The 19,765-nt window shown below is 40.0% G+C and overlaps 1 protein-coding gene across 1 annotated transcript in view; it reads left to right on the top strand.

Moving 5' to 3' along the window:
* The window catches only part of abhd17c (abhydrolase domain containing 17C, depalmitoylase), a 66,808-nt gene extending 54,201 nt beyond the window's left edge, over window positions 1-12,607 (top strand). Inside the window, exon 3 of the mRNA XM_078530455.1 lies at window positions 10,900-12,607. Coding sequence (XP_078386581.1) covers window positions 10,900-11,119 — 220 coding nt within the window. The 3' untranslated portion in view covers window positions 11,120-12,607. The remainder of the gene's footprint in view (window positions 1-10,899) is intronic.
* Window positions 12,608-19,765: the final 7,158 nt, after the last annotated feature.

The raw sequence follows: 19,765 nt of genomic DNA, 5'->3' as shown, positions 1-19,765 counted from the left end.
TTTTGACTTTCCACACACAAAAGGTCAGTTTTGAAGAGGCTCTTCAGTACATCTAATGTTCCCAGTCCATTAAGACCTGTCTATCAAGGCTGGAGTATAGATCCAAATATGTCAATTTATAATCGACTCTCCAATTGTCTCACTAACACTTCAGTGTACTACATGACATTGTTTACATATTATTTTGAAACTCATTCCCTGGCTTTTCTCACAATTGAATGCAGAAGTTAACTACTATATATCCAAGCAGCCAACAAGTTCATTTTTTAAAAAGCCATTAGCCTGATATTTATAGGGAGTTGGTGATGGTGTGGGGAGTCGCAATAGCAAGGGGACAACCAAACAAAGTCAGGAACATGGAGGATCTGCCGCATTTATCAGAAAAATCATTATAATTTAATTTCTTCATTTCCCGCCCGGACAAATTGATAAGCTGTTGGGAAGAATATCCAGCAGCAGGGAGACTACAGCAGGGAGCCTTTGGGATGGTTCCCGCTAATGGTGACAGGGAGGGAGTGATAAAGTGGTGGTGGGGGTGTGGGACTTAGGCTGTCATGGGAGTAAGCAGGGAGTGAGAGATCAGTGCTGGGCAGAGGGTGAGGAGGGAGGTTGACAATCGAGGCGAGGGAAAACAGGCCATGATTGTGGAGCAAAAGTTGAAAGCTTCCTTGAAGGGCTAGAAGGAACACTCCTGTTCCTCCTTGCCCACGAGAGATGCTCTAACAGGCACTTGTCATCTTTAATGGAAGCTCCTGTCTCCTTTACATTGCCTGGTTTCCTGAGCCTTTGCAACTATTATATTGGAATCAGGCTCCCAATTGTATGCGGGAGCCTAATTTAAACATGTTAACAAAGCGTTCTGCCTAAATGGTGGGAGACTTCTCCGACACGAAACCCTCTGCCCTAGAAACAGACATTTAAATAGAGGGTTGGTTGTACATTCCTTGTTATAAAGCATTTATCCAACCCCAATCCTCTCCCACCTGTCGGGCATGGGGATAATATTGAGGCTACTGTGTCCTAATTGTTTCAATGCAGATTTGGATTTCGTTGTGATATCTTGCTACTTGAGCTGAATCATGACCAAATCAGGTGATGACCTCAGTTGTTTGATTTGTGAGATGCTTTTATTACAACTGTTTTTAAAATTGCCTTTCAGGAAACTAATCAGAAATAATAGAGATAAAAGGATAGGTAGAACTTGTGAACTTGTGCAGCGAGTGAAAAAGCTGCAGGGGGTGCTGACCTTCAATCTCTGAATTCCTAATGTGTGCTCCTTGTGGGCAAATCTCTTCTTCCAAATTTGTAATGTCTACTTTATATGGCAATATTACACTTTGCATACCAGCTTTATAGTTTTAGTTTTATTTTCAACTGTAAAAGTTTCTACCAAACTGCCTCAATCTATTGAACTACCTTTTCAAAACTACATAATCTATTGGAACATCTTTTTCCCTAAGGTATCTTTCTACCAGTTGGAAAACACAATGACCAGGAACTGCTGATAGACAGTTGAAAAAGTAGCATGGGTCTATTATACCTACATAATGCATCGCATTTTTAAAAAAAAATCATTTTTAAAATTTTAATCAGGAGTCATATGAAGTCAAAAAGTTAACTCTGTCTTTCTCTCCACAGATGCTGTTAGACCTGCTGAGTTTTTCCAGCGTTTTCTGTTTTTGTTTCAAATTTCTTCCATTATTTGAATCAAATACAAACATTTCTTCCAATGTATGTTTTTGTTTTTACAAAATGATAGTTGTTTAGAGCGAACGGGGAAATTCAGCCATCAACAGAAGATAGACTGCAGACGATCAGTATCCTGTATCAATTAAACAATGATAGCGCAATCACACTGAGGGGTGGTGGGATAGGAGAGAAGAGAACAAAAGCCAGACATTATATCTTAGATTCTGTCCTGCAGCCAGAAGAGCTGTTACACTCCTACGCCAAATAATTGAATCTCATTTATCCAAGTCTGTGTTTACTTAAGACAATAATTAAAAATTAAATAATTAAAACGATAGCTCTATCTTAGCAGCTAAGTAATACGTTGTAAATTGCAAGGCATGGCCCTCGTGTCCTTAGTATACAATTCATCTTAGTAAGTGACATAGTGGAAGAACTGTGCAATACACCTTAAGTCAACATGTACCTGTTGAATTATACTTGCAGACCCCTTGACATTAAGCAACATGACTGTGCCTTCGAGTCAAGTGACTCATCACCTCTAACTCTACTGCTAAAACCACCCTTTGTTCCAAGGTCATGTTGGAGGGCAAATATCCAGCTTTCCTCTTATTATCACCTCCTTAAATCTGCCTTTATTACCAACAAATGCAAGGGCTTAATTGAGACGTTCGGCTGTGCCTGGGGCCCCTCCAGCTTCCCCTTGTTCACTAAGCCAGCCTCCCTGCCCTAGTCCCAAACCCAGGACTTTCTCTAGCTTTTCTCCTATCTCCTATGATTTCTCTTTCTGGGCTTACCTTGTCCATGGAACCAGCTCTTCCTCCTAATGACCCTATTCCCATTGCTGACCACCCAACTTTTGGTTGCTGCCATGTTAGTTCCTTACTTACACCAAGTCCCATTCACCCCATCACCCCTATGTTGCCTAGGCCCTAGGATCTGGAATTCCGTCCCTAAACCTCTCCTTCTGACTACATATTTTTCTTTTGCAACACTCCTTAAAGCCTACCCCCTTGACCAAGCTTTTGACCACCTGCCTTTAAATTGCTTTTTGTGATTTGTTGCCAAATTTTGTTTTATAACCCTCTTATGAAATGCCTTGGAAAGTTTTATTATGTTTAGGGTGCTATATAAATACATGTTGTTAGCTCATATAGTAAATGAATCCCTCTTTTCAGCTTTTATCCCCTCCCTTTCAAAAAATTATCACCAACCACCCCCCACCTCAAAAAGCCCTTGCAACATGTCACATCCCAAATCCCATTATTCCCTTAACTCCAATTATAAATCGCTCCAATCAAGTTTCCTGCCACAGCATCAGAATGGTTCTTAAGTCACAAATGAGGCATACATATGAATTAGGAGTAGGTCATTTGGCACACTGGCTACAATACTCTAGCACGGGAGACCATTCAAGAAGGGAGTGAAAAGCAATGTGGTTGGAAGAACATAAATAGGAGTAGGAGTAGACCATGCGGCCCTTCAAGCCGGCTACACCATTCAATGCAATCATGGCTAATCTTAGTGGTAGGAGATAGATATTGTTCTCGCTAGCCCTGACTGGACATTAGAGGTTGTGTTACCTGGCATCTCCTCCCAGCTGGAGAAGAATTTGGAGGGAGAGGATCCAGTTGTTGTGGTCCATGTAGGAAGTAATGACATAGGTAGAACGAGGGATGAGACTCTTCTGAGGTAATTTAAGGAGCTAGGGTTCAAATTAAAAAGAAGAACCATTATAGGTGGTAATCTTTGGATTACTACCAGAGTCACACTTAAATTTTCATAGGGACAAATAGATTGTACAAATGAGTGCATAGCTTGGAATGGTGTAGGAGATGGGAATTCCAATTCGTGGGGACCTAATACCAGTACTGGAGAAGGAGGGAGCTGTTCCATTGAGATGGGCTGCACTTAAACTGAGCGGGACCATTTCCCTTGTGAATCAAATAATTAGAACCATAGATGAAAGAGTTCAGGTGAAAGGAAGTTTATAAATCCAAACGTTATGGCCATAGAAATGTGTAACAATTTGTATTAAAAAAAACAGTGTGACAGGAAGGGACAGAGAGTTTAATGGTAATAAGTAATTAACCCTAGTCCACTATGCATCTCTCTCCATTAGAGAGAGACAATTGGTTATATAACTTGAAGGACATCACTTCACATCATATCAAGCAGGGGTCAAGCTAAAAAGGCAGGTGTCCATGAACTACCACAGAAAAATGGGGGTTGAACCCATGCTGTTGGCATCATTCTGTACCACGCATTAGCTATCTAGCCAACTGAGCTAGTGCATTGGGATTATATGGTCAAATCGGGAAAATAGTAAAAAGTTTAAATTGAGAACGCTTTATCTGAATGCACAATTCTCATTTATGAGAAGATAAATGAATTAATGGCACAAATAGAGATAAATCAGTAATCTAATAATCTTCAGAGATGTGGTTACTTAATAGCTAAGGATGGGAATGAAATATTCAAGGATACTTGATATCTCAAAGGCAGACAAAATAGAAAAGGAGTGAGGTTAGCCATAATACTAATGGATAATGTAAGGACAGGAATGAGAAAGGATTGTGACTTGGAAGAAGGGGAAGTAGAAGCATTGTGGGTGCAGAGAAAAAATAACAAGCAGCAGAATACATAAGTAGCTTATCGACCCCCTAACAGCAGCTATACTGTTGAATAGAGTATCAATCAAGGAATAAGAGGTGCTTGTAACAAAGGTAATGCAATAATTGTGGGGGACTTAATCTTCTTATAGACTAGACAAATCAAATTGGCAAAAATAATTTGGAAGACAAGTTTGTGGATTGGATTCGGGTCAGTTTACTAGAACAATACATTATGGAATGAAACAGGGAAGAGGCTATTTTAAATATTGTTTTGTGTAGTGAGACAGGGTTAATTAGTAATCTCATAGTAAGGGATACTCGGAAAGAATGATCATAATATGTTGGAATTTTACATTGAGTTTGAGAGTGACTTAGATCAAATCCAAAACTGGAGTATTAAAGTTAAAATACGTAGATATGAGGGATGAGTTGGCTATGGTAGATTGGTAAAATAAATTAAAATCTATGACAGTAGACAGGCACAAGTGAAGGTTTAAATAAATATTGCAAATTCCCAAATAATTTAAATTTCATTGAGAAATCAAAACTCCACAGGCAAAGAGATCCACTTTTGGCTAACTATAGAAGCTAAACATGTTTTATTGGAGCACAAATGTCATAGTCATTTATGACACAGAAGGAGGCCATTTAGCCCATCAAGCCCCTGCCAGATGTCTGTAGAGCAATCCAGTCAGTCCCATCTCCCACCCTACCCCTGAAGCTCTGTAATTCATTTCCCTCAGGTTCCTATCCTATTTCCTTTTGAAATCATTGATCGTCTCCACTTCCACCGCCCTTGAAGGTAAAGTGTTCCTGGTCGTTACCACTCATTGTATAAAACTTTTTCCTCCCATCCCCCACCTCTTGCCCAAAGCCTTAAGTCTGAGTTTCCCAGTCCTTGTGCTATCAGCTAATGGAATAGCTTTGTCTACTTCATCTAAACCTTTCATAATCTTGTACATCTCGATCAAATCTCCCCTCAACTCCCTTTGCTCGTAGAACTGTCCCAACTTCTCTGACATAACCTTGTAGCTAAATTCTCTGATCATTGGAATCATTCTGATGAATTTCCTGTGCACCCTCTCAAGGACCCTTGCATTCTTCCTAAAGTGTGGTGGCTAGAACTGGACGCAATACTCTTGTGGCCTAACCAGAGCTTTATAAATGGTTAGCATGGCTTCCCTGCTTTTGTACTCAATATTTCTATTTATGAAGCCCAAAATCCCATATGCTTTGCTAATTACTCTCTCAATATGCCTTGCTACTTTCAAAGAAGTACGTGGTAACTTGTGCGTTGATGCTGAAGATGTGGGCAGGGTTCTCAATGAGTACTTTGTCTCCATCTTCACTAGGGAGAGGGATGATGCAGACATTCTAGTTTAATGAGGAGGAACATGAAACATTAGATACAATAAGCATAGTGAGAGAGGAAGTACAGGAGTGACAGATATGCTTGAACGTGGATAAGTCACCAGGGCCGGATGGATTGTATTCCAGGCTGTTAAAGGAAGCCAGGGAGGAAATAGCGGATGCTCTGAAGATCATTTTCCAATCCTCACTCGATACAGGTGAGCATTGGAGATCTGCAAATCTTGTACCATTATTTTAAAAGGGTGCAAGGCATAGGCCAGAAATTTTTCACACTGGTTAGTCTGACTTCAGTGGTGTCAAATTATTGGAATCAATTCTGAGAGACAGGATAAACTGTCATTTAGAAAGGCACGGGTTGATCAGGAACAGTCAGCATGGTTTTGTTAGGAGTAGATCGTGTCTTACTAACTTAATGGAATTTTTTGAGGAAGTAACAAGGAGGATTGATGAGGGTAGTGCAGTGGATGTTGTCTACATGGATTTCAGAAAGGCATTTGACAAGGTCCCATATGGCAGACTGGTCAGAAAAGTGAGATACCATGGGATACAGGGGAAGATGGCAAGTTGGATCCAAGATTGACTCAATGACAGGAAACAAAGGGTAATGGTCGATAGATGTTTTTACGAATAGAAAACGGTTTCTAGTGATGTTCCACAGGGCTCAGTGTTGGGGCACTTGCTGTTTTTTGTACATATTAATGATTTGGACATAAATGTGGGATGTATGACTGGGAAATTTACAGATGACACAAAAATTGGCTGTGTAGTTGATAGTGAAAAGATAGCTGTTGTCTCCAGAATGATATCAATAGTTTGGTTGAGTAGATAGAAAAGTGGCAAATGGAATTCAATCCGGAAAAGTGTGAGGTAATGCATTTGGGGAGGGCAAACAAAGCAAGGGAATACTGAATAAATGAGAGGATATCGAGAGGTGTTGAGGAAATGAGACACCTTGGAGTGCATGCCCACAGGTCCCTGAAGGTGGCAGGACCAGTGGGTAAGGTGGTTCAAGAAAGCATATGGAATGCTTTCCTTTATTGGATGAGGTATTGAATACAAAAGCAGTGATGTAATGGTGGAACTGTATAAAGTGCTGGTTAGTCCACAGCTGGAATTTTGTGTACAATTCTGGTCACCACATTACAGGAAGGACATAATTGCTCTGGAGACAGTACAGAGAAGGTTTACAAGAATGCTGCCAGGGCTTGAAAATTGCAGCTATGTGGAAAGATTGGATAGGCTAGGGTTGTTTTCCTAAGAACAGAGGAGGCTGAGAGGTGACCTAATTGAGGTGTACAAAATTATGAAGGGCCTAGATAGCGTAGATGTTAAAGACTTGTTTCCTCTAGCTGAGGGGTCAGTTACCAGGGGGCATAGATTTAAAGTGATTGGTCGAAGGATTAGAGGAAACATGAGGAAAAAACTTTTTCAACCAGAGGGTGGTGGGCTCTGGAATTCACTGCCGAAATTGGTGGTTGAGGCTGAAACACTCAATTCATTTAAAAGGTACTTGGACCTGCATCTGAACCTGCAAGACTACGGACCAGATGCTGGAAAGGGGGATTAAAATGAGCGGCTAGTTTCTTTTTTCTGTCTGGCACAGACATGATGGGCTAAATGGCCTCTTTCTGCACATAACTTTTCAATGGTTCTACGATCTATGCAAATAAACCTCCGGATTCCTCTATCCCTGCACACACTTTAGAACTTCTGTTAAAGTGCATCTCCTGCTGCTTCCCTGTATTAAATTCCATCTGCCACCCGTTTGCCCATTCAACTAGCCTATAAATATTCTGTCAAAAGATATCACCCTCACTGTTTGCCACATCCCCAAGTCTGGTATCATCGACAAATTTTGAACTGTTACTCTGTATTCCAATATCCAAGTCATTTATGTATATATAAAAAAAAAAGCAGTGGTGCTCGGAAGTTCTTTCAACACGTTTCAGAAATTCCTCCGCCTCCTTTCCCTTTACTGTAACATTATCTCCATTGATATTTGGGTCATTAAAGCCCCCCCATTGTAATCACTTGCACATCTCTCAGATTTCCCTGTAGATTTGCTTTTCTGTCTCTCTCACTATTTGGAGGCATATAGAATATCCCAAAGTATGATCATATCCCCTTTGCTTCACAATTCTAACCAAATGGATTCAGTCCTGGCACCTTCAAGGACATCCTCTCTTTCCAATACTACAATGTCTTGCCAAACCAGTACTGCTACACGATCTCCTTTTTCCTTCCCTGGGTTCTCTGAACACAATGTATACTTGAATATTAAGCACCCAGTCGTCCTCATCTTTAAACCACGTTTCTGTTGTTGCCACTACATTGTATTTCCATACGGCTATTTGAGCTTGTAAGATTATAAATCTTATTCAGCACACTTTGTACAATTATATATGTGCATTGTAAACCTCTCTTTGTATTCCTCGTAGTCCTCCTTAGTCTGCCCTGATCTAATATGGTATTACTTCTTTCTCTAGTACTGCGCAAACATTCCTTTATGCACTGTATTCTTCTTTTCTACTTCTATATAGTGCTATCCAGCCACCCCCTACCAATTTAGTTTTTGTAGGCCACACCGGATAAGGATTGAGGAATCCTCCTCTTAAGGACATTATTGTAGTAATCAAACTAGTTCGCTAATCTGGAAGCATTCTATTGTCACAAATTTAAACTCTTGCCTCCGGGTTGCTAATCGAGTACCATGCTCACAAGGCTACTGTACCCTTCACTATGACAACCAAGGAAATGTGAGTTGCTGAATATGCCGCAGGAAATTTGGTGTATTGCAATCCAGTATGGACTTGTCTGTCCTGCATCATGGGTGCAAAAAAAAATTTATAAAAGGCAGTTGCTTAATGCATTTAGCCTAGGGTCTGAAACTTGCAAGCATTTTTTAATTTGTGCAGTTTCCTCAATAACCAGTGATTTAAGACTGATTTTCTGATCTTAAAGGAACATATCTCCATCTTCTTAACAGAAAAATGCGTTGTGCATTACCAGATATCATTAAACTGCATATCATTTGATTTAATGTGAGCAATGGGAGATCTTTGCATTTCCATGTTTGTGTGCAATTTGTGTTAAATGTTATGCAGTACGTTAACTAAAGAATAACCAGTTTCGCTCTTCAATAATGCAAAAAGTTGAGAGAAAAGGTACTGAGGACTGCAATGGCTGTGTTGTTTTGAAAGTTACAGCTGCTGAGTTATGTACTGGAAGAGCAGAAATTAACCACTGCTGTGGTTCTCTGGCAGAAAGACCAGAATCTCTGTTCAACATTAAATTGATTAAACACTTTGCTGTGAAAACAGAGTTGATGCCAAAATATAAACTGAACTGGGAGAGTTCAATATATAATTACAATGGAATTCAAACTTTAGAATCTGAAAAGCAGGGAGAAAAGCACAGTCATGAAACAATGTCAGTTTAATGCAGCATAAACCAGTAGAAATTGTTAACTAGCCATAAGTGTGGCTATGACAACAACATTTTACCCACACAATTTTAGTAAGCACCTTACAAACACGCACAATGCCGGTAAACGTACTTTGTGTATACTGAAGAACCATCTGCCCGCCATACACTAACTGAAGAACCAACTGCCCGCCATACGCTAACCAAAGATGGAAATCTCTCAATAGTAAACACACGTCTTGCCATTTTACCAACAAACACAGAAAACTGTTAGTGTGCATGGAAATGGCATAACAGTATGAGCGTTGAATTCATATGCCCAACAATGGTATCACTTCAGTGAGGGCGGGAGATGGGGTAGGAAACAAAAAAGTAAGGATAGAGGGGCATAGTGCTTCGGTGGGAATTGGCAACTGGTGCTTCCCAGCGATCTGTATCAGGACCTAATCCTTTCAGCATGTTTATCAGTGACGTGAATGAAGGAGTGTATCCAAGCTTGCAGATGAGACTAGGTTGCGATGCAGTCAGTAGTGTAGATGGGAGCAGGAATTTACTCATGGGGGTGGACAGATTAAGCGAGTGGGCAAAATTGTGGCTTTCAAGACAGGTCAATAAATTTTTGTCGGTTTAAGGGAATCAAGGGATATGAGTCAAAGGCAGGAAAACAAGGTTGAAATATAGGCCAACCATGTTCTATTTGGCTGAATAGCCGAGAAGGCTGAATGGGCTACTCTTATGTTCCTGTAACACTTTTTTTTAAACTAAACAAAAACGTAATTAGCAACATTTGGGCTCTCAACATGTGACTAGTGGTTACTTTATTGGACAGCATTGGTTTAATATGCCCGAGAGAGTTTTAAATCTTCCTTCAGTGATAATATACACCAAGGGATTTAAAATAGCAGCTTGTATTAACAGCATTGAAAAATTAGATAATTTAACTCATTACCAAGTTTTCTCAGAATTAAGCATACTTTTGCTTTGTCGAGCCATTTGCTTCATCTATTGGATTCAAAAAGCTAATGGGCTTGCATTTAAGTAGCAGCTTTCAGCAGGATATTCCAAAGCACTTCACAGCTAATGAAGTAGTTTTGAAGTGTAGCCACTTGTAATATAGAGAAGCGTGGCAGTTTATTTTTGCACAGTAAGATTCCAGGGACAGCATTGAGATTAACTAACCAGATCACCTGGTTTAGTGATGTTGGCTGAGCAATAAATATTGATTATAACATCAGAATTACCCTGCTGTTTGAACATTGCCATGGGGTTTTTTATGTCTGCTTGAAAGAGTCTCCTCCGTTCAGTGTCTGATCTGAAAGGTAGCACCTCAGTACTGCTTTGGATGTATCAACCATTTATATGCTCAAGTGTTTGGGTTGGGTCACGAACACACAATCTGTAGACTCGGGTGAGGGTGATACCACTGAACCTTGACTGGCACCTCAAAATGGGCTGCTTTTAATAAGTAGATTTTTTTTTAAATTAAAGTGATATTTAATTTTTTGATTGTCCTGACATATGTTCCCTCTAACTTCCATTTGTTGCATGAGGTCTGTTTGTTGTATTGCACGGTTCCTTTGAGATTGCCGCGCACGCATGCATTTTAAACGGCCTCTACTGTTTGTCCCCTGCCTAGTATGTTACGGATTGCTGCGTGGCCATGCACCAGCACTATTTAGAGGGAACATTGGTCCTTACTGTTAGAGTAATAAATCTGATATAATGAAAACTAGTACACCTCTTTACTGTTTTAATAGTGCACCGTTGCTTTTATTTCTTAACTTTTTTTCATCTCTTTCAGCATTGACAAGATAACCAAGGTATCTTCTCCTGTGCTGGTAATTCATGGCACTGCAGATGAGGTGATTGATTTTTCCCATGGCCTTGCAATGTATGAGCAATGTCCAAGAGCAGTGGAGCCCCTTTGGATCGAGGGAGCCGGACATAATGACATTGAGCTTTATGCACAGTATGTGGAAAGACTGAAACAATTCATCGATCATGAGATATCCATCTCTTGAGGACAATTGTACGGATATTTCATCTGCAAATGTGAATGAAAGAACTGATCTGTGAAGTAATTTGCACATGGTTTAACTGGATAACTTGCTTTCAACAATACAGAAGCTACCAACTTTCAGGCTGATTTATTTGACCCACTAAACAAAATCTCAGTCTTTTTATACCAGGAAAACTCATGTGGCTTATGTATCTTGCACATGAAATAATGTTCACCTACTGTAATTTTGAAGCAATTTTTGATGGTTATCAACCCTGTCGTTTTGTTTCTTGCATTCCTTAAAGTTGTAGTTGATTCGTCAGAGGTATAAAATTTTTTTTTCTGGCAAAAATTGTATGTCTCAAAGACTTTTGATTTTTGTTTTGGTACAAGTTCATAAACTGGATTTTTTTGTATAACATAACAACATGACAGGTCATGTGATTGTGGCTTCATAGATAAAATAGCCCTTCATTGAAGGATTAGCCCAAGATAAAGAATGTGATTGGAATGTTTATCACGTTCTTGATATTTCTAACATTGCCTAAAAGTACTGTACAGTATTTGTAAAACTCAGTGAATTTGGAAAGAAAATTTCCACTTCTTTGTTAATGAACACGAGTTATTTTCTAAATGGTCTTAATATTCCAAAATTTGTGGAGGGTTTTTCCATGTTAAAGACGTGAAACAATACCTCAAGTACATCCCTAATGGTGCAGAACATGGCATGTAGCCGAAAACATTTTTTCACCAATGTGTAAATTTATGAACTATTTTGACTTTTAAAGTTTTGATGTGTATTGTTTTTCAGGATAGGTAATGTAATACTTTTTGATTTCATTCTCCTCTGAAATTCCTGTTCCTAAAATAACTGAGCTTTGGGTGTATCTTCATAAATTGCAGTGTTTGTAAATGATGACCTTCATGGTTATAGAAACATTTTCTGTTTCAAAAAGTGTTGAGAATAGATGTGATAACTGCCTAATTTGATAGCTTTATTCTGTGAAATGTGTTTGATTCATGGATGTAACTATTTTTATTCTACATTACTTAACATTCAACTTTTGAAAAATCTGTTACCATTTAAATTTCATAAATTTACACATCTGTATTTTGTACAGGAACAGATGTAATTTGCTAATTTTAGTTCAAACAACCAGTGATTTGAGGTTATGATTTTGACACTGGAATCGCATTGAAATATGCATAAATAATGCAAGACATTAGGAATAACACTACTAAAACAAATCAAAGCCTTAAGTGTACTGTAAGCCTCTGATTGCTGTATATTTGGTTTCAGTAGTTCATTGTTGTATGTTGCACATTAGCAACAAAGAGTAGCAATGAAGGATGCATGGAATTTAGGATGAGAGTTTTAAATTAGAACTGTTTTGTGTATAGTAAAAAGCAACAGGAAACAATATCACACAACTGCAGAATGTTATTTGGTGTGATTAGTCAAAACGTGATTTAAAATCTGATTAAACATTGAAAATATTATGAAAAATAAGTCTTTTGACTAATTGTACAGTGTTTTTCTCAATTATTTTGTTTTTGTAGAAAAGCAAGATACAAAATTAGGATTTGACTTCCTTATACTGAAGAAAGTGAATGTTCTTATAGAATTTCCCCTTTCCCCTTGAACTCTGTGCTTTGATTATCTCAGGGGGGAGGTAGACCTACATATAGACCTCTTAGCAATGCTGTCCTACATACTAGATTGATACCTGGAATGAGCGGGTTGTCTTTTCAGGATAGGTTGGACAGGCTGGGCTTGTTTCCACTGGAGTTTAGAAGAGTGAGGGGTGACCTGATTGACATATATAAGACCCTGAATGGCCTTGACAAGGTGGATATGGAAAGGATGTTTCCTCTTGTGGGTGAATCCAGAACTAGGGGGCACTCTTAAAATTAGGGGTTGCCCTTATAGGACAGAGATGAGAATTATTTTCTCTGAGGGTTGTGTGACTTTGGAACTCTCTGCTTCAGAAGGCAGTGGAGGCAGGGTCATTGGATATTTTTACGGCAGAGGTGGATAGATTCTTGTTACGCAAGGTTATCGGGGGTAGATAGGAATGTAGAGCTCGAAACACAAACAGATCAGCCATGATCTTATTGAATGGTGGAGCAGGCTCGAGGGGCCGAGTGGCCTACTTCTACTTCACATGTTCGTATGGGCCAGACCACCAGGGAGAATTCTCTTGCTTTTTATATAGTGCCATGGGGTCTTTTACATCCCCTGATGAGGTAGATTGGATCTTAGTTTAATGTCTCATCAGAAAAAAGAGTGCACCTGGGTAACCGATGTTTCTGATTTCTGTTCCCTAGAGCGAAATCCTTGGCCTCTGTTTGCTGCCTCCCTAGACATTGTGGCTAAAGTTGGAACTTAACATGACCAGGCTTGTCATCCCTTTTGTGTTGTGATGTAATCCCCACTGTATTCCCTTGTTGAGTTATTTTCCCTGGTCAAGCTACTGTGCTTTGCATGACAAAGACTAAAATGCTATTCCATCCTGATTAACTGTACATGGTCAACCGGAAACCCTACTACCTTCAAAGCTATCTGGTCTTGCCTGCTGTTAAGGATGTTGAAACCTACGCAGTTCAATTTTGTTTTCCTCCTGACGTTTGTGTTGGTTAGTTGAACTAGATTCCATATTGCCTTGAAGCAAAGGCAAAAATTTCTAAATCATAGACACTTACAGCATGGAAGTAGACCATTTTGCTCACCATGTCTCTGCTGGCTGCCATGGAGCCACCCAACCTAATCCCACTTTCCAGCTCTTGATCCGTGGCCTTGTAGGTTACGGCACTTCAAGTGCATATCCAAATACTACTTAAATGTTAGGAGGGTTTCTGCCTCTCATGCTTTTTCAGGCAGAGAGTTCCAGAGCTCCACTATGCCCAGGTGAAAAAATTTCCTTTCTAATCCCCTCTAAATCTCTTACCCTAAATCTATGCCCTTGGTGATGGACCCCTCAAACAAAGATAAAGGGCCCCCCTACCATTTTATACACATCAATGAGGTCTTTCCACAGCCTCCTCTGTCACAAAGAAAAGAACCCAAGCCTATCCAATCTTTTCTCATAACTAACATTCTCCAGTCCAGGCAACATCCATGTAAATCGCCTCTACCCTCTCTAGTGCAATCACATCTCTCCTATATTACAGTGACCAGAATAGTACACAATAATCCAGCTGCAGCCTAACTAGTTTTTTATGCAATTGCCTCGTAGCTCTTAAATTCTGTGCCTTGGTTAATAAAGACTAGTACCCTGTATGTTTTCTTAAGCACCTTATCCATCTGTCTATGCACTTTCAGTGGACATGCACTCCAAGGTTCCTCTCCTCTACACTTCACAGTAGCCTGCCATTATTGTGTATTTCTTTGTCTTGTTAGCCTTCATCAAATGCATTACCTCACACTTCTCCAGATTGAACTCCGTTTACCACTGTTCCACCCACTTGACTAATCCATTGACATCTTCCTGCAGCTTTCTTCATATTTACCAGCTACACTGCCAATTTTTGTATTGTCTGAAAACTGCTTAATCATACCCCCTACATAATATCAAGTTAGTGTGCGTTGATATAAATTTCATGCAGAGAAGTGTGAAGTCATGCATTTTGAAAGGAAGAATGAGGAGAGGCATTATACACTACAATTTTAAAGGAGATGCAGGGACAGTGAGACCTAGGGCCAGAATTTTACGGCCCCGTCGCAGTGGGGACAGGACTGTAAAATGCAGCAAACCGTTCTAAACTCCATGGACTTTGGCGGGAGTGTAAAATTCTGCCCTAGGAGTGTACACGTACATCTTTGAGGATGATGGGGCTAGTTGATGAAGCTTTTTTTTAATAGCATCCTGGGCTTTACAAATGAAGACACAGAGTTTGGCAAACTTAGGCTAAATATCTAGACCACAGTCTATGGCTTAGTTGGAGTATTGGGATCAATCCTGGGCATCACACTATGCAGGGAGAACATCAAGGACTTTGAGAGGATCCTGAGATATATTGAACGAAGGATCTTTGTGGAACCTAAAGAAGCTGGAGTGTTCCAGAAAAGGTTATGGGGAACTTAAGTAGAATTGTACAAAATGAATCAAGGGTTATAATAGGGTAGATAGGAATGGGGTAGATAGATAGCCATATAAATATTGTGGCGATAAGATTGTATCAGAGGCTGGGAATTCTGCACAGAGTAACTCATTGCCGAACTCCCCAAACCCTATCCACCATCTACAAGGCACAAGTCAGAAGTGTGATGGAATACTCTCTACTTGCCTGGATGAGTGCAGCTCCAACAACACTCCAAGTAGTGCAGGATTTACACATAACCTAAATAAGTTATAGTTTAGGGCCTCATTATGAGGGGCCTCTAAATATGAAAAAAAGACTCAATTTCAAGTTTTATGTAATCGGGTGAAAAATAAGTGATGGGGGGAAAAAGACTAAATCAGACATTTTGGTTCTGATATGGCAAAATTGCACTTACATGGCTACACAATTATTTGTCATATTGAGTTTATAATCTGCAGAAATAACTATAATTCAAATCCATGGTGCTGCCCTTTCCCCTGACCTCCGACAGTCTCACGATCCATTTAGGCACCTCAATCATGAAATAAAAGTGTCTTATATGGATTTTTCAAGACAATAACTATAAAAGTTTTTTTTTACTTTTAAATGTCTTACATTAAAAATAATTCCAAAAACTAATAAAGTGTGAAAAACACACGTGATGCAGTCATAATCCGTGATAAATTGTCTTCAGGAAATTTTGTGTAGAGAACTTCCTTCTCTCCTTGACACCAGGTAAATATATATATTATTCAAATATATGTCTTGTATTGTTTACTTCTGCTTTACTTGTAAACATAAAGGTTTGAGTTCAAAGAATTTGTCTAAGGTTTAACTGTCTCATTATTATAGAGAGGCCTATTAAAAATGAAAAGAACTTTTGAAGGTGGCTATCAGGAGAAATAAAAGAAGCAGCAGCTTGAAGGGCGGATAAAATAATTACCAAAAGTTGACAATTATTTCACTGTAAAAAAAGCGGGGCCTCATACTCAAGTGTCAGCTGGGCCCAAAGCAACCACAAGCATCCACCTGTTCTACTAAGATAGATGATACGGATGTGAATGTGATTACTACACCTGAGAATGTTGCAGAGGCTGAAATCCTAGCTGAAGGAAATAGATACACAAAGTCCAATGATCTTGGTCTCTGGGGTGTTTTGACTGAGGATGATATTTCATTCTGGGCACAGAAACGTCCCTCAGAATCAACATTGGAACGACCCATTTAAGAAATTGAAGCAGTCACTCAAAAACCAAATTAGATATTCTTCAAAGCGTCTAATTCATTCAATGACTGTTAATGATGAAAAATGCAATTGAATAGCTACTGTACTCTCCAACAACTGGTTGTGTTTACTATTTTGTCTGCAAACTCTTCTCAACATCATCAACAGCACTGGCTAGTGATGGATTTAATGACTGGCAAAACCCTATTGGGGTTTCAAAATCATGAGAGCCCTGAGGATCATAGAAAAGCTTTGCTTACATATCTGACCAGGCAATGTGGGTTAACCTTGGATTCATACCTGAAGGATCAGATAAAAAGGAGCACGAGTCCTGGAGGCATGTACTTGAACGTGTCATTGTAGTTGTGTGCACACTAGCAGAACGTGGACTAGCTTTGGGAGGCAATGGAAAGTTTGACTCGCCACATAACAGGAACTTTCTTGGCTTGATAGAACTCATTGCTAAGTTTGATTAATTTCTTGCCAGCCGTATAAAACATTATTGAAGCTGTGGATCCGGGAAGCTCTCATACTTGTCTTAAACAATATGCGATAAACTCCTCCAGTTTATGGCTGAAAAAGTAAGAGGATCTATTTTGGATGACTTGAGAAAAGCAGGATACTCTGTTTGTCTGTTGACTCCACACCAGATCTTTCACATGTTGATTAACTCACTGTTATTGTAAGATATGTGTCACCCGATGATGGTTTTCCCATTGATCGCTTTCGAACTTTCCTTGAATTAGAAAATCACAGTTGGGAAAGTATGGCCAATATTATCTAGGCAACGACTGCAAAGTTGACTTCAGGAAGTGCAGAGGACAGTCATGTGACAATCCAGCTAACATGGCAGGAAGGTACAATGGCACTCAGCAAAAACTTCTACAGATAAAAAAGTCTGCTACATATATTGCACGTGCTGGACATTCACTGAATCTTGTTGGCTGTGCTGATTGCTGTCTGGATGCAGTAATATTTTTTGCTGTTGTGCAACAAACATTCACATTCTTCTCTGCCTCAACAAAACGCTGGACAGCACTCACATCATTTTTGGGGGCTAATTGCACCGAACCAAAGCATCTCTCTGACACTAGGTGGGAAGCACATGCAAAAGCCACTTCAGCCATAGCTGAGAGTTATGGTTCAATTATTGATGTTCTTACTCATCTTCATACTGACGACCATGAAAAAGGTGACACGAGAGAAGCTGGGGCTCTGTAGGAGATAATGGAGGAATTAGAGTTTGTGTTCATGTTAGAACTTTGGAATCGTTTGTTAGATCAGTTCCACATGACCAGCCAAGCCCTACAGGATCCACAGATAGTCCTTAGTACACGTGCAAAGCTTTACACATCACTCACTCACTTCTCGAGAGAAATCCGAGAAAGATTTGATGAAATTGGACTCAAAGCAAAATAAAACCTGCCTGATGTAGATGACAGGTGTATGAAGAAAAGAAAAAGAATGTGAAAAAAGAGATCAAGGATGGTGATGCACCAAATGCTGATGAAAAGCTTTCTCCAAGAGACAAGTTTTGAATGAAATCCTTTATCTCTATGATGGATGCACTTGAAACCAATTTGAAGAAAAGAACAATCAAATACAAAAATGTAGCAAACAGTTTTTCATTTTTGGTTGATTTAAATGTCTCGGAAAAACAGCTATGTGAAGATGTAAAGCTTCTGATGAAAGTTACCCTGACAATGTTGATGTTAACCTCACTGGAGAAATAAAACACTTCCAAGCTTATATCAAGGAAAATTATTCAGATAAAGGAACTTTATGCCACCAGGACCTGTATCGAGTCATCATCCAAGGTAAAATTCAGTTGGCTTTCCTGTTTGTAGAAGCAATATTGGGGCTCTTTTTGAGTCCAATGGTAACAAACTGCTCAGGAGAGAGGTCACTGTCATGGCTGAAAAACATCAAGAATGAACTACGGACAACGATGCTGCCAGAGAAGCTGTCTGCACCAAGCATCATGTGCATAGATAATGATAAACTTCGTAGCTTATTATTTGAGGACATCATCAGTGACTTTGCTGCCCAAAGATCATGAAAAAAATGTTTTGAGTTTTGTGCAGGTTGTATTGCTGCATTTAGTAAGTGCTGATCTGTGCGATTGCTCTTCAGCCCATCGAGTCTGCACCGACATGTGAGAAACACCTGACCTACCTACCTAATCCCATTTACCAGCACTTGGCCCATGGCCTTGATGCTCATCCAGGTACTTTTTAAAGGAGGTGAGGCAACCCACCTCCACCACCCTCCCAGACAGCGCATTCTAGACCATCACCACCCTCTGGGTAAAAAAGCTTTTCCTCACATCCCCCCTAAACCTCCTGCCCCTCACCTTGAACTTGTGTCCCCTCGTGACTGACCTTTCAACCAAGGGGAACAGCTGCTCCCTATCCATCCTGTCCATGCCCCTCATAATCTTGTACAACTCGATCAGGTCGCCCCTCAGTCTTCTCTGGTCCAACGGAAACAACCCAAGTCTATCCAACCTCTCTTCATAACTTAAATGTTTCATCCCAGGCAACATCCTGGTGAATCTCCTCTGCACCCCCTCCAGTGCAATCACATCCTTCCTATAATGTGGCGACCAGAACTGCACACAGTACTCCAGCTGTGGCCTCACCGAGGTTCTATACAACCCCAACATGACCTCCCTACTTTTGTAATCTATGCCTCGATTGATAAAGGCAAGTGTCCCAAATGCCTTTTTCACCACCCCACCAACATGCCCCTCCGCCTTCAGAGATCTATGGACACACACACCAAGGTCCCTTTGTTCCTCAGAACTTCCTAGTGTCATGCCGTTCATTGGATACTTCCTTGTCAAATTATTCCTTCCAAAGTGTATCACCTCACACTTTTCAGGGTTAAATTTCATCTGCCACTTATCTGCCCATTTGACCATCCTGTCTATATCTTCCTGTAGCCCAAGACACTCAGTCTCATTGTTAACCACCCGGACAATCCAATATGTTTAGTTAGATTTCATTGTGCCTTTCCTATGTATATATTGTATGTAAATATAAAGCTTTAATATTTCTACTTTCATTGTCCTTTCTGTTAGTATAATACACTTTTTGGATAATGCTATGGGGCCTCTTAAGCTTGGCATGTCAAAATCCGACCCTGAGGACAAGGGCAGCAGATGCATGGGAACACCACCAGTTGTGTATTCCCCTCCAAATTACTCACCATCTTGACTTGGGAATATATCGCCGTTCCTTCACTGTCGCTGGGTCAAAATCCTGGAACTCCCTTCCTAACAGGACTGTGGGTGTACCTACACCACATGGACTGCAGCAGTTCAGAAGGCAGCTCACCACCACCTTCTCAAGGGCAATT

Source organism: Cetorhinus maximus, chromosome 26 (genome assembly GCF_964194155.1).
Source record: "Cetorhinus maximus chromosome 26, sCetMax3.hap1.1, whole genome shotgun sequence".
NCBI classification, from domain to species: domain Eukaryota; kingdom Metazoa; phylum Chordata; class Chondrichthyes; order Lamniformes; family Cetorhinidae; genus Cetorhinus; species Cetorhinus maximus.
Note: the sequence above shows the minus strand (reverse complement) of the source record. Positions and strands in the feature narration are given on the sequence as shown.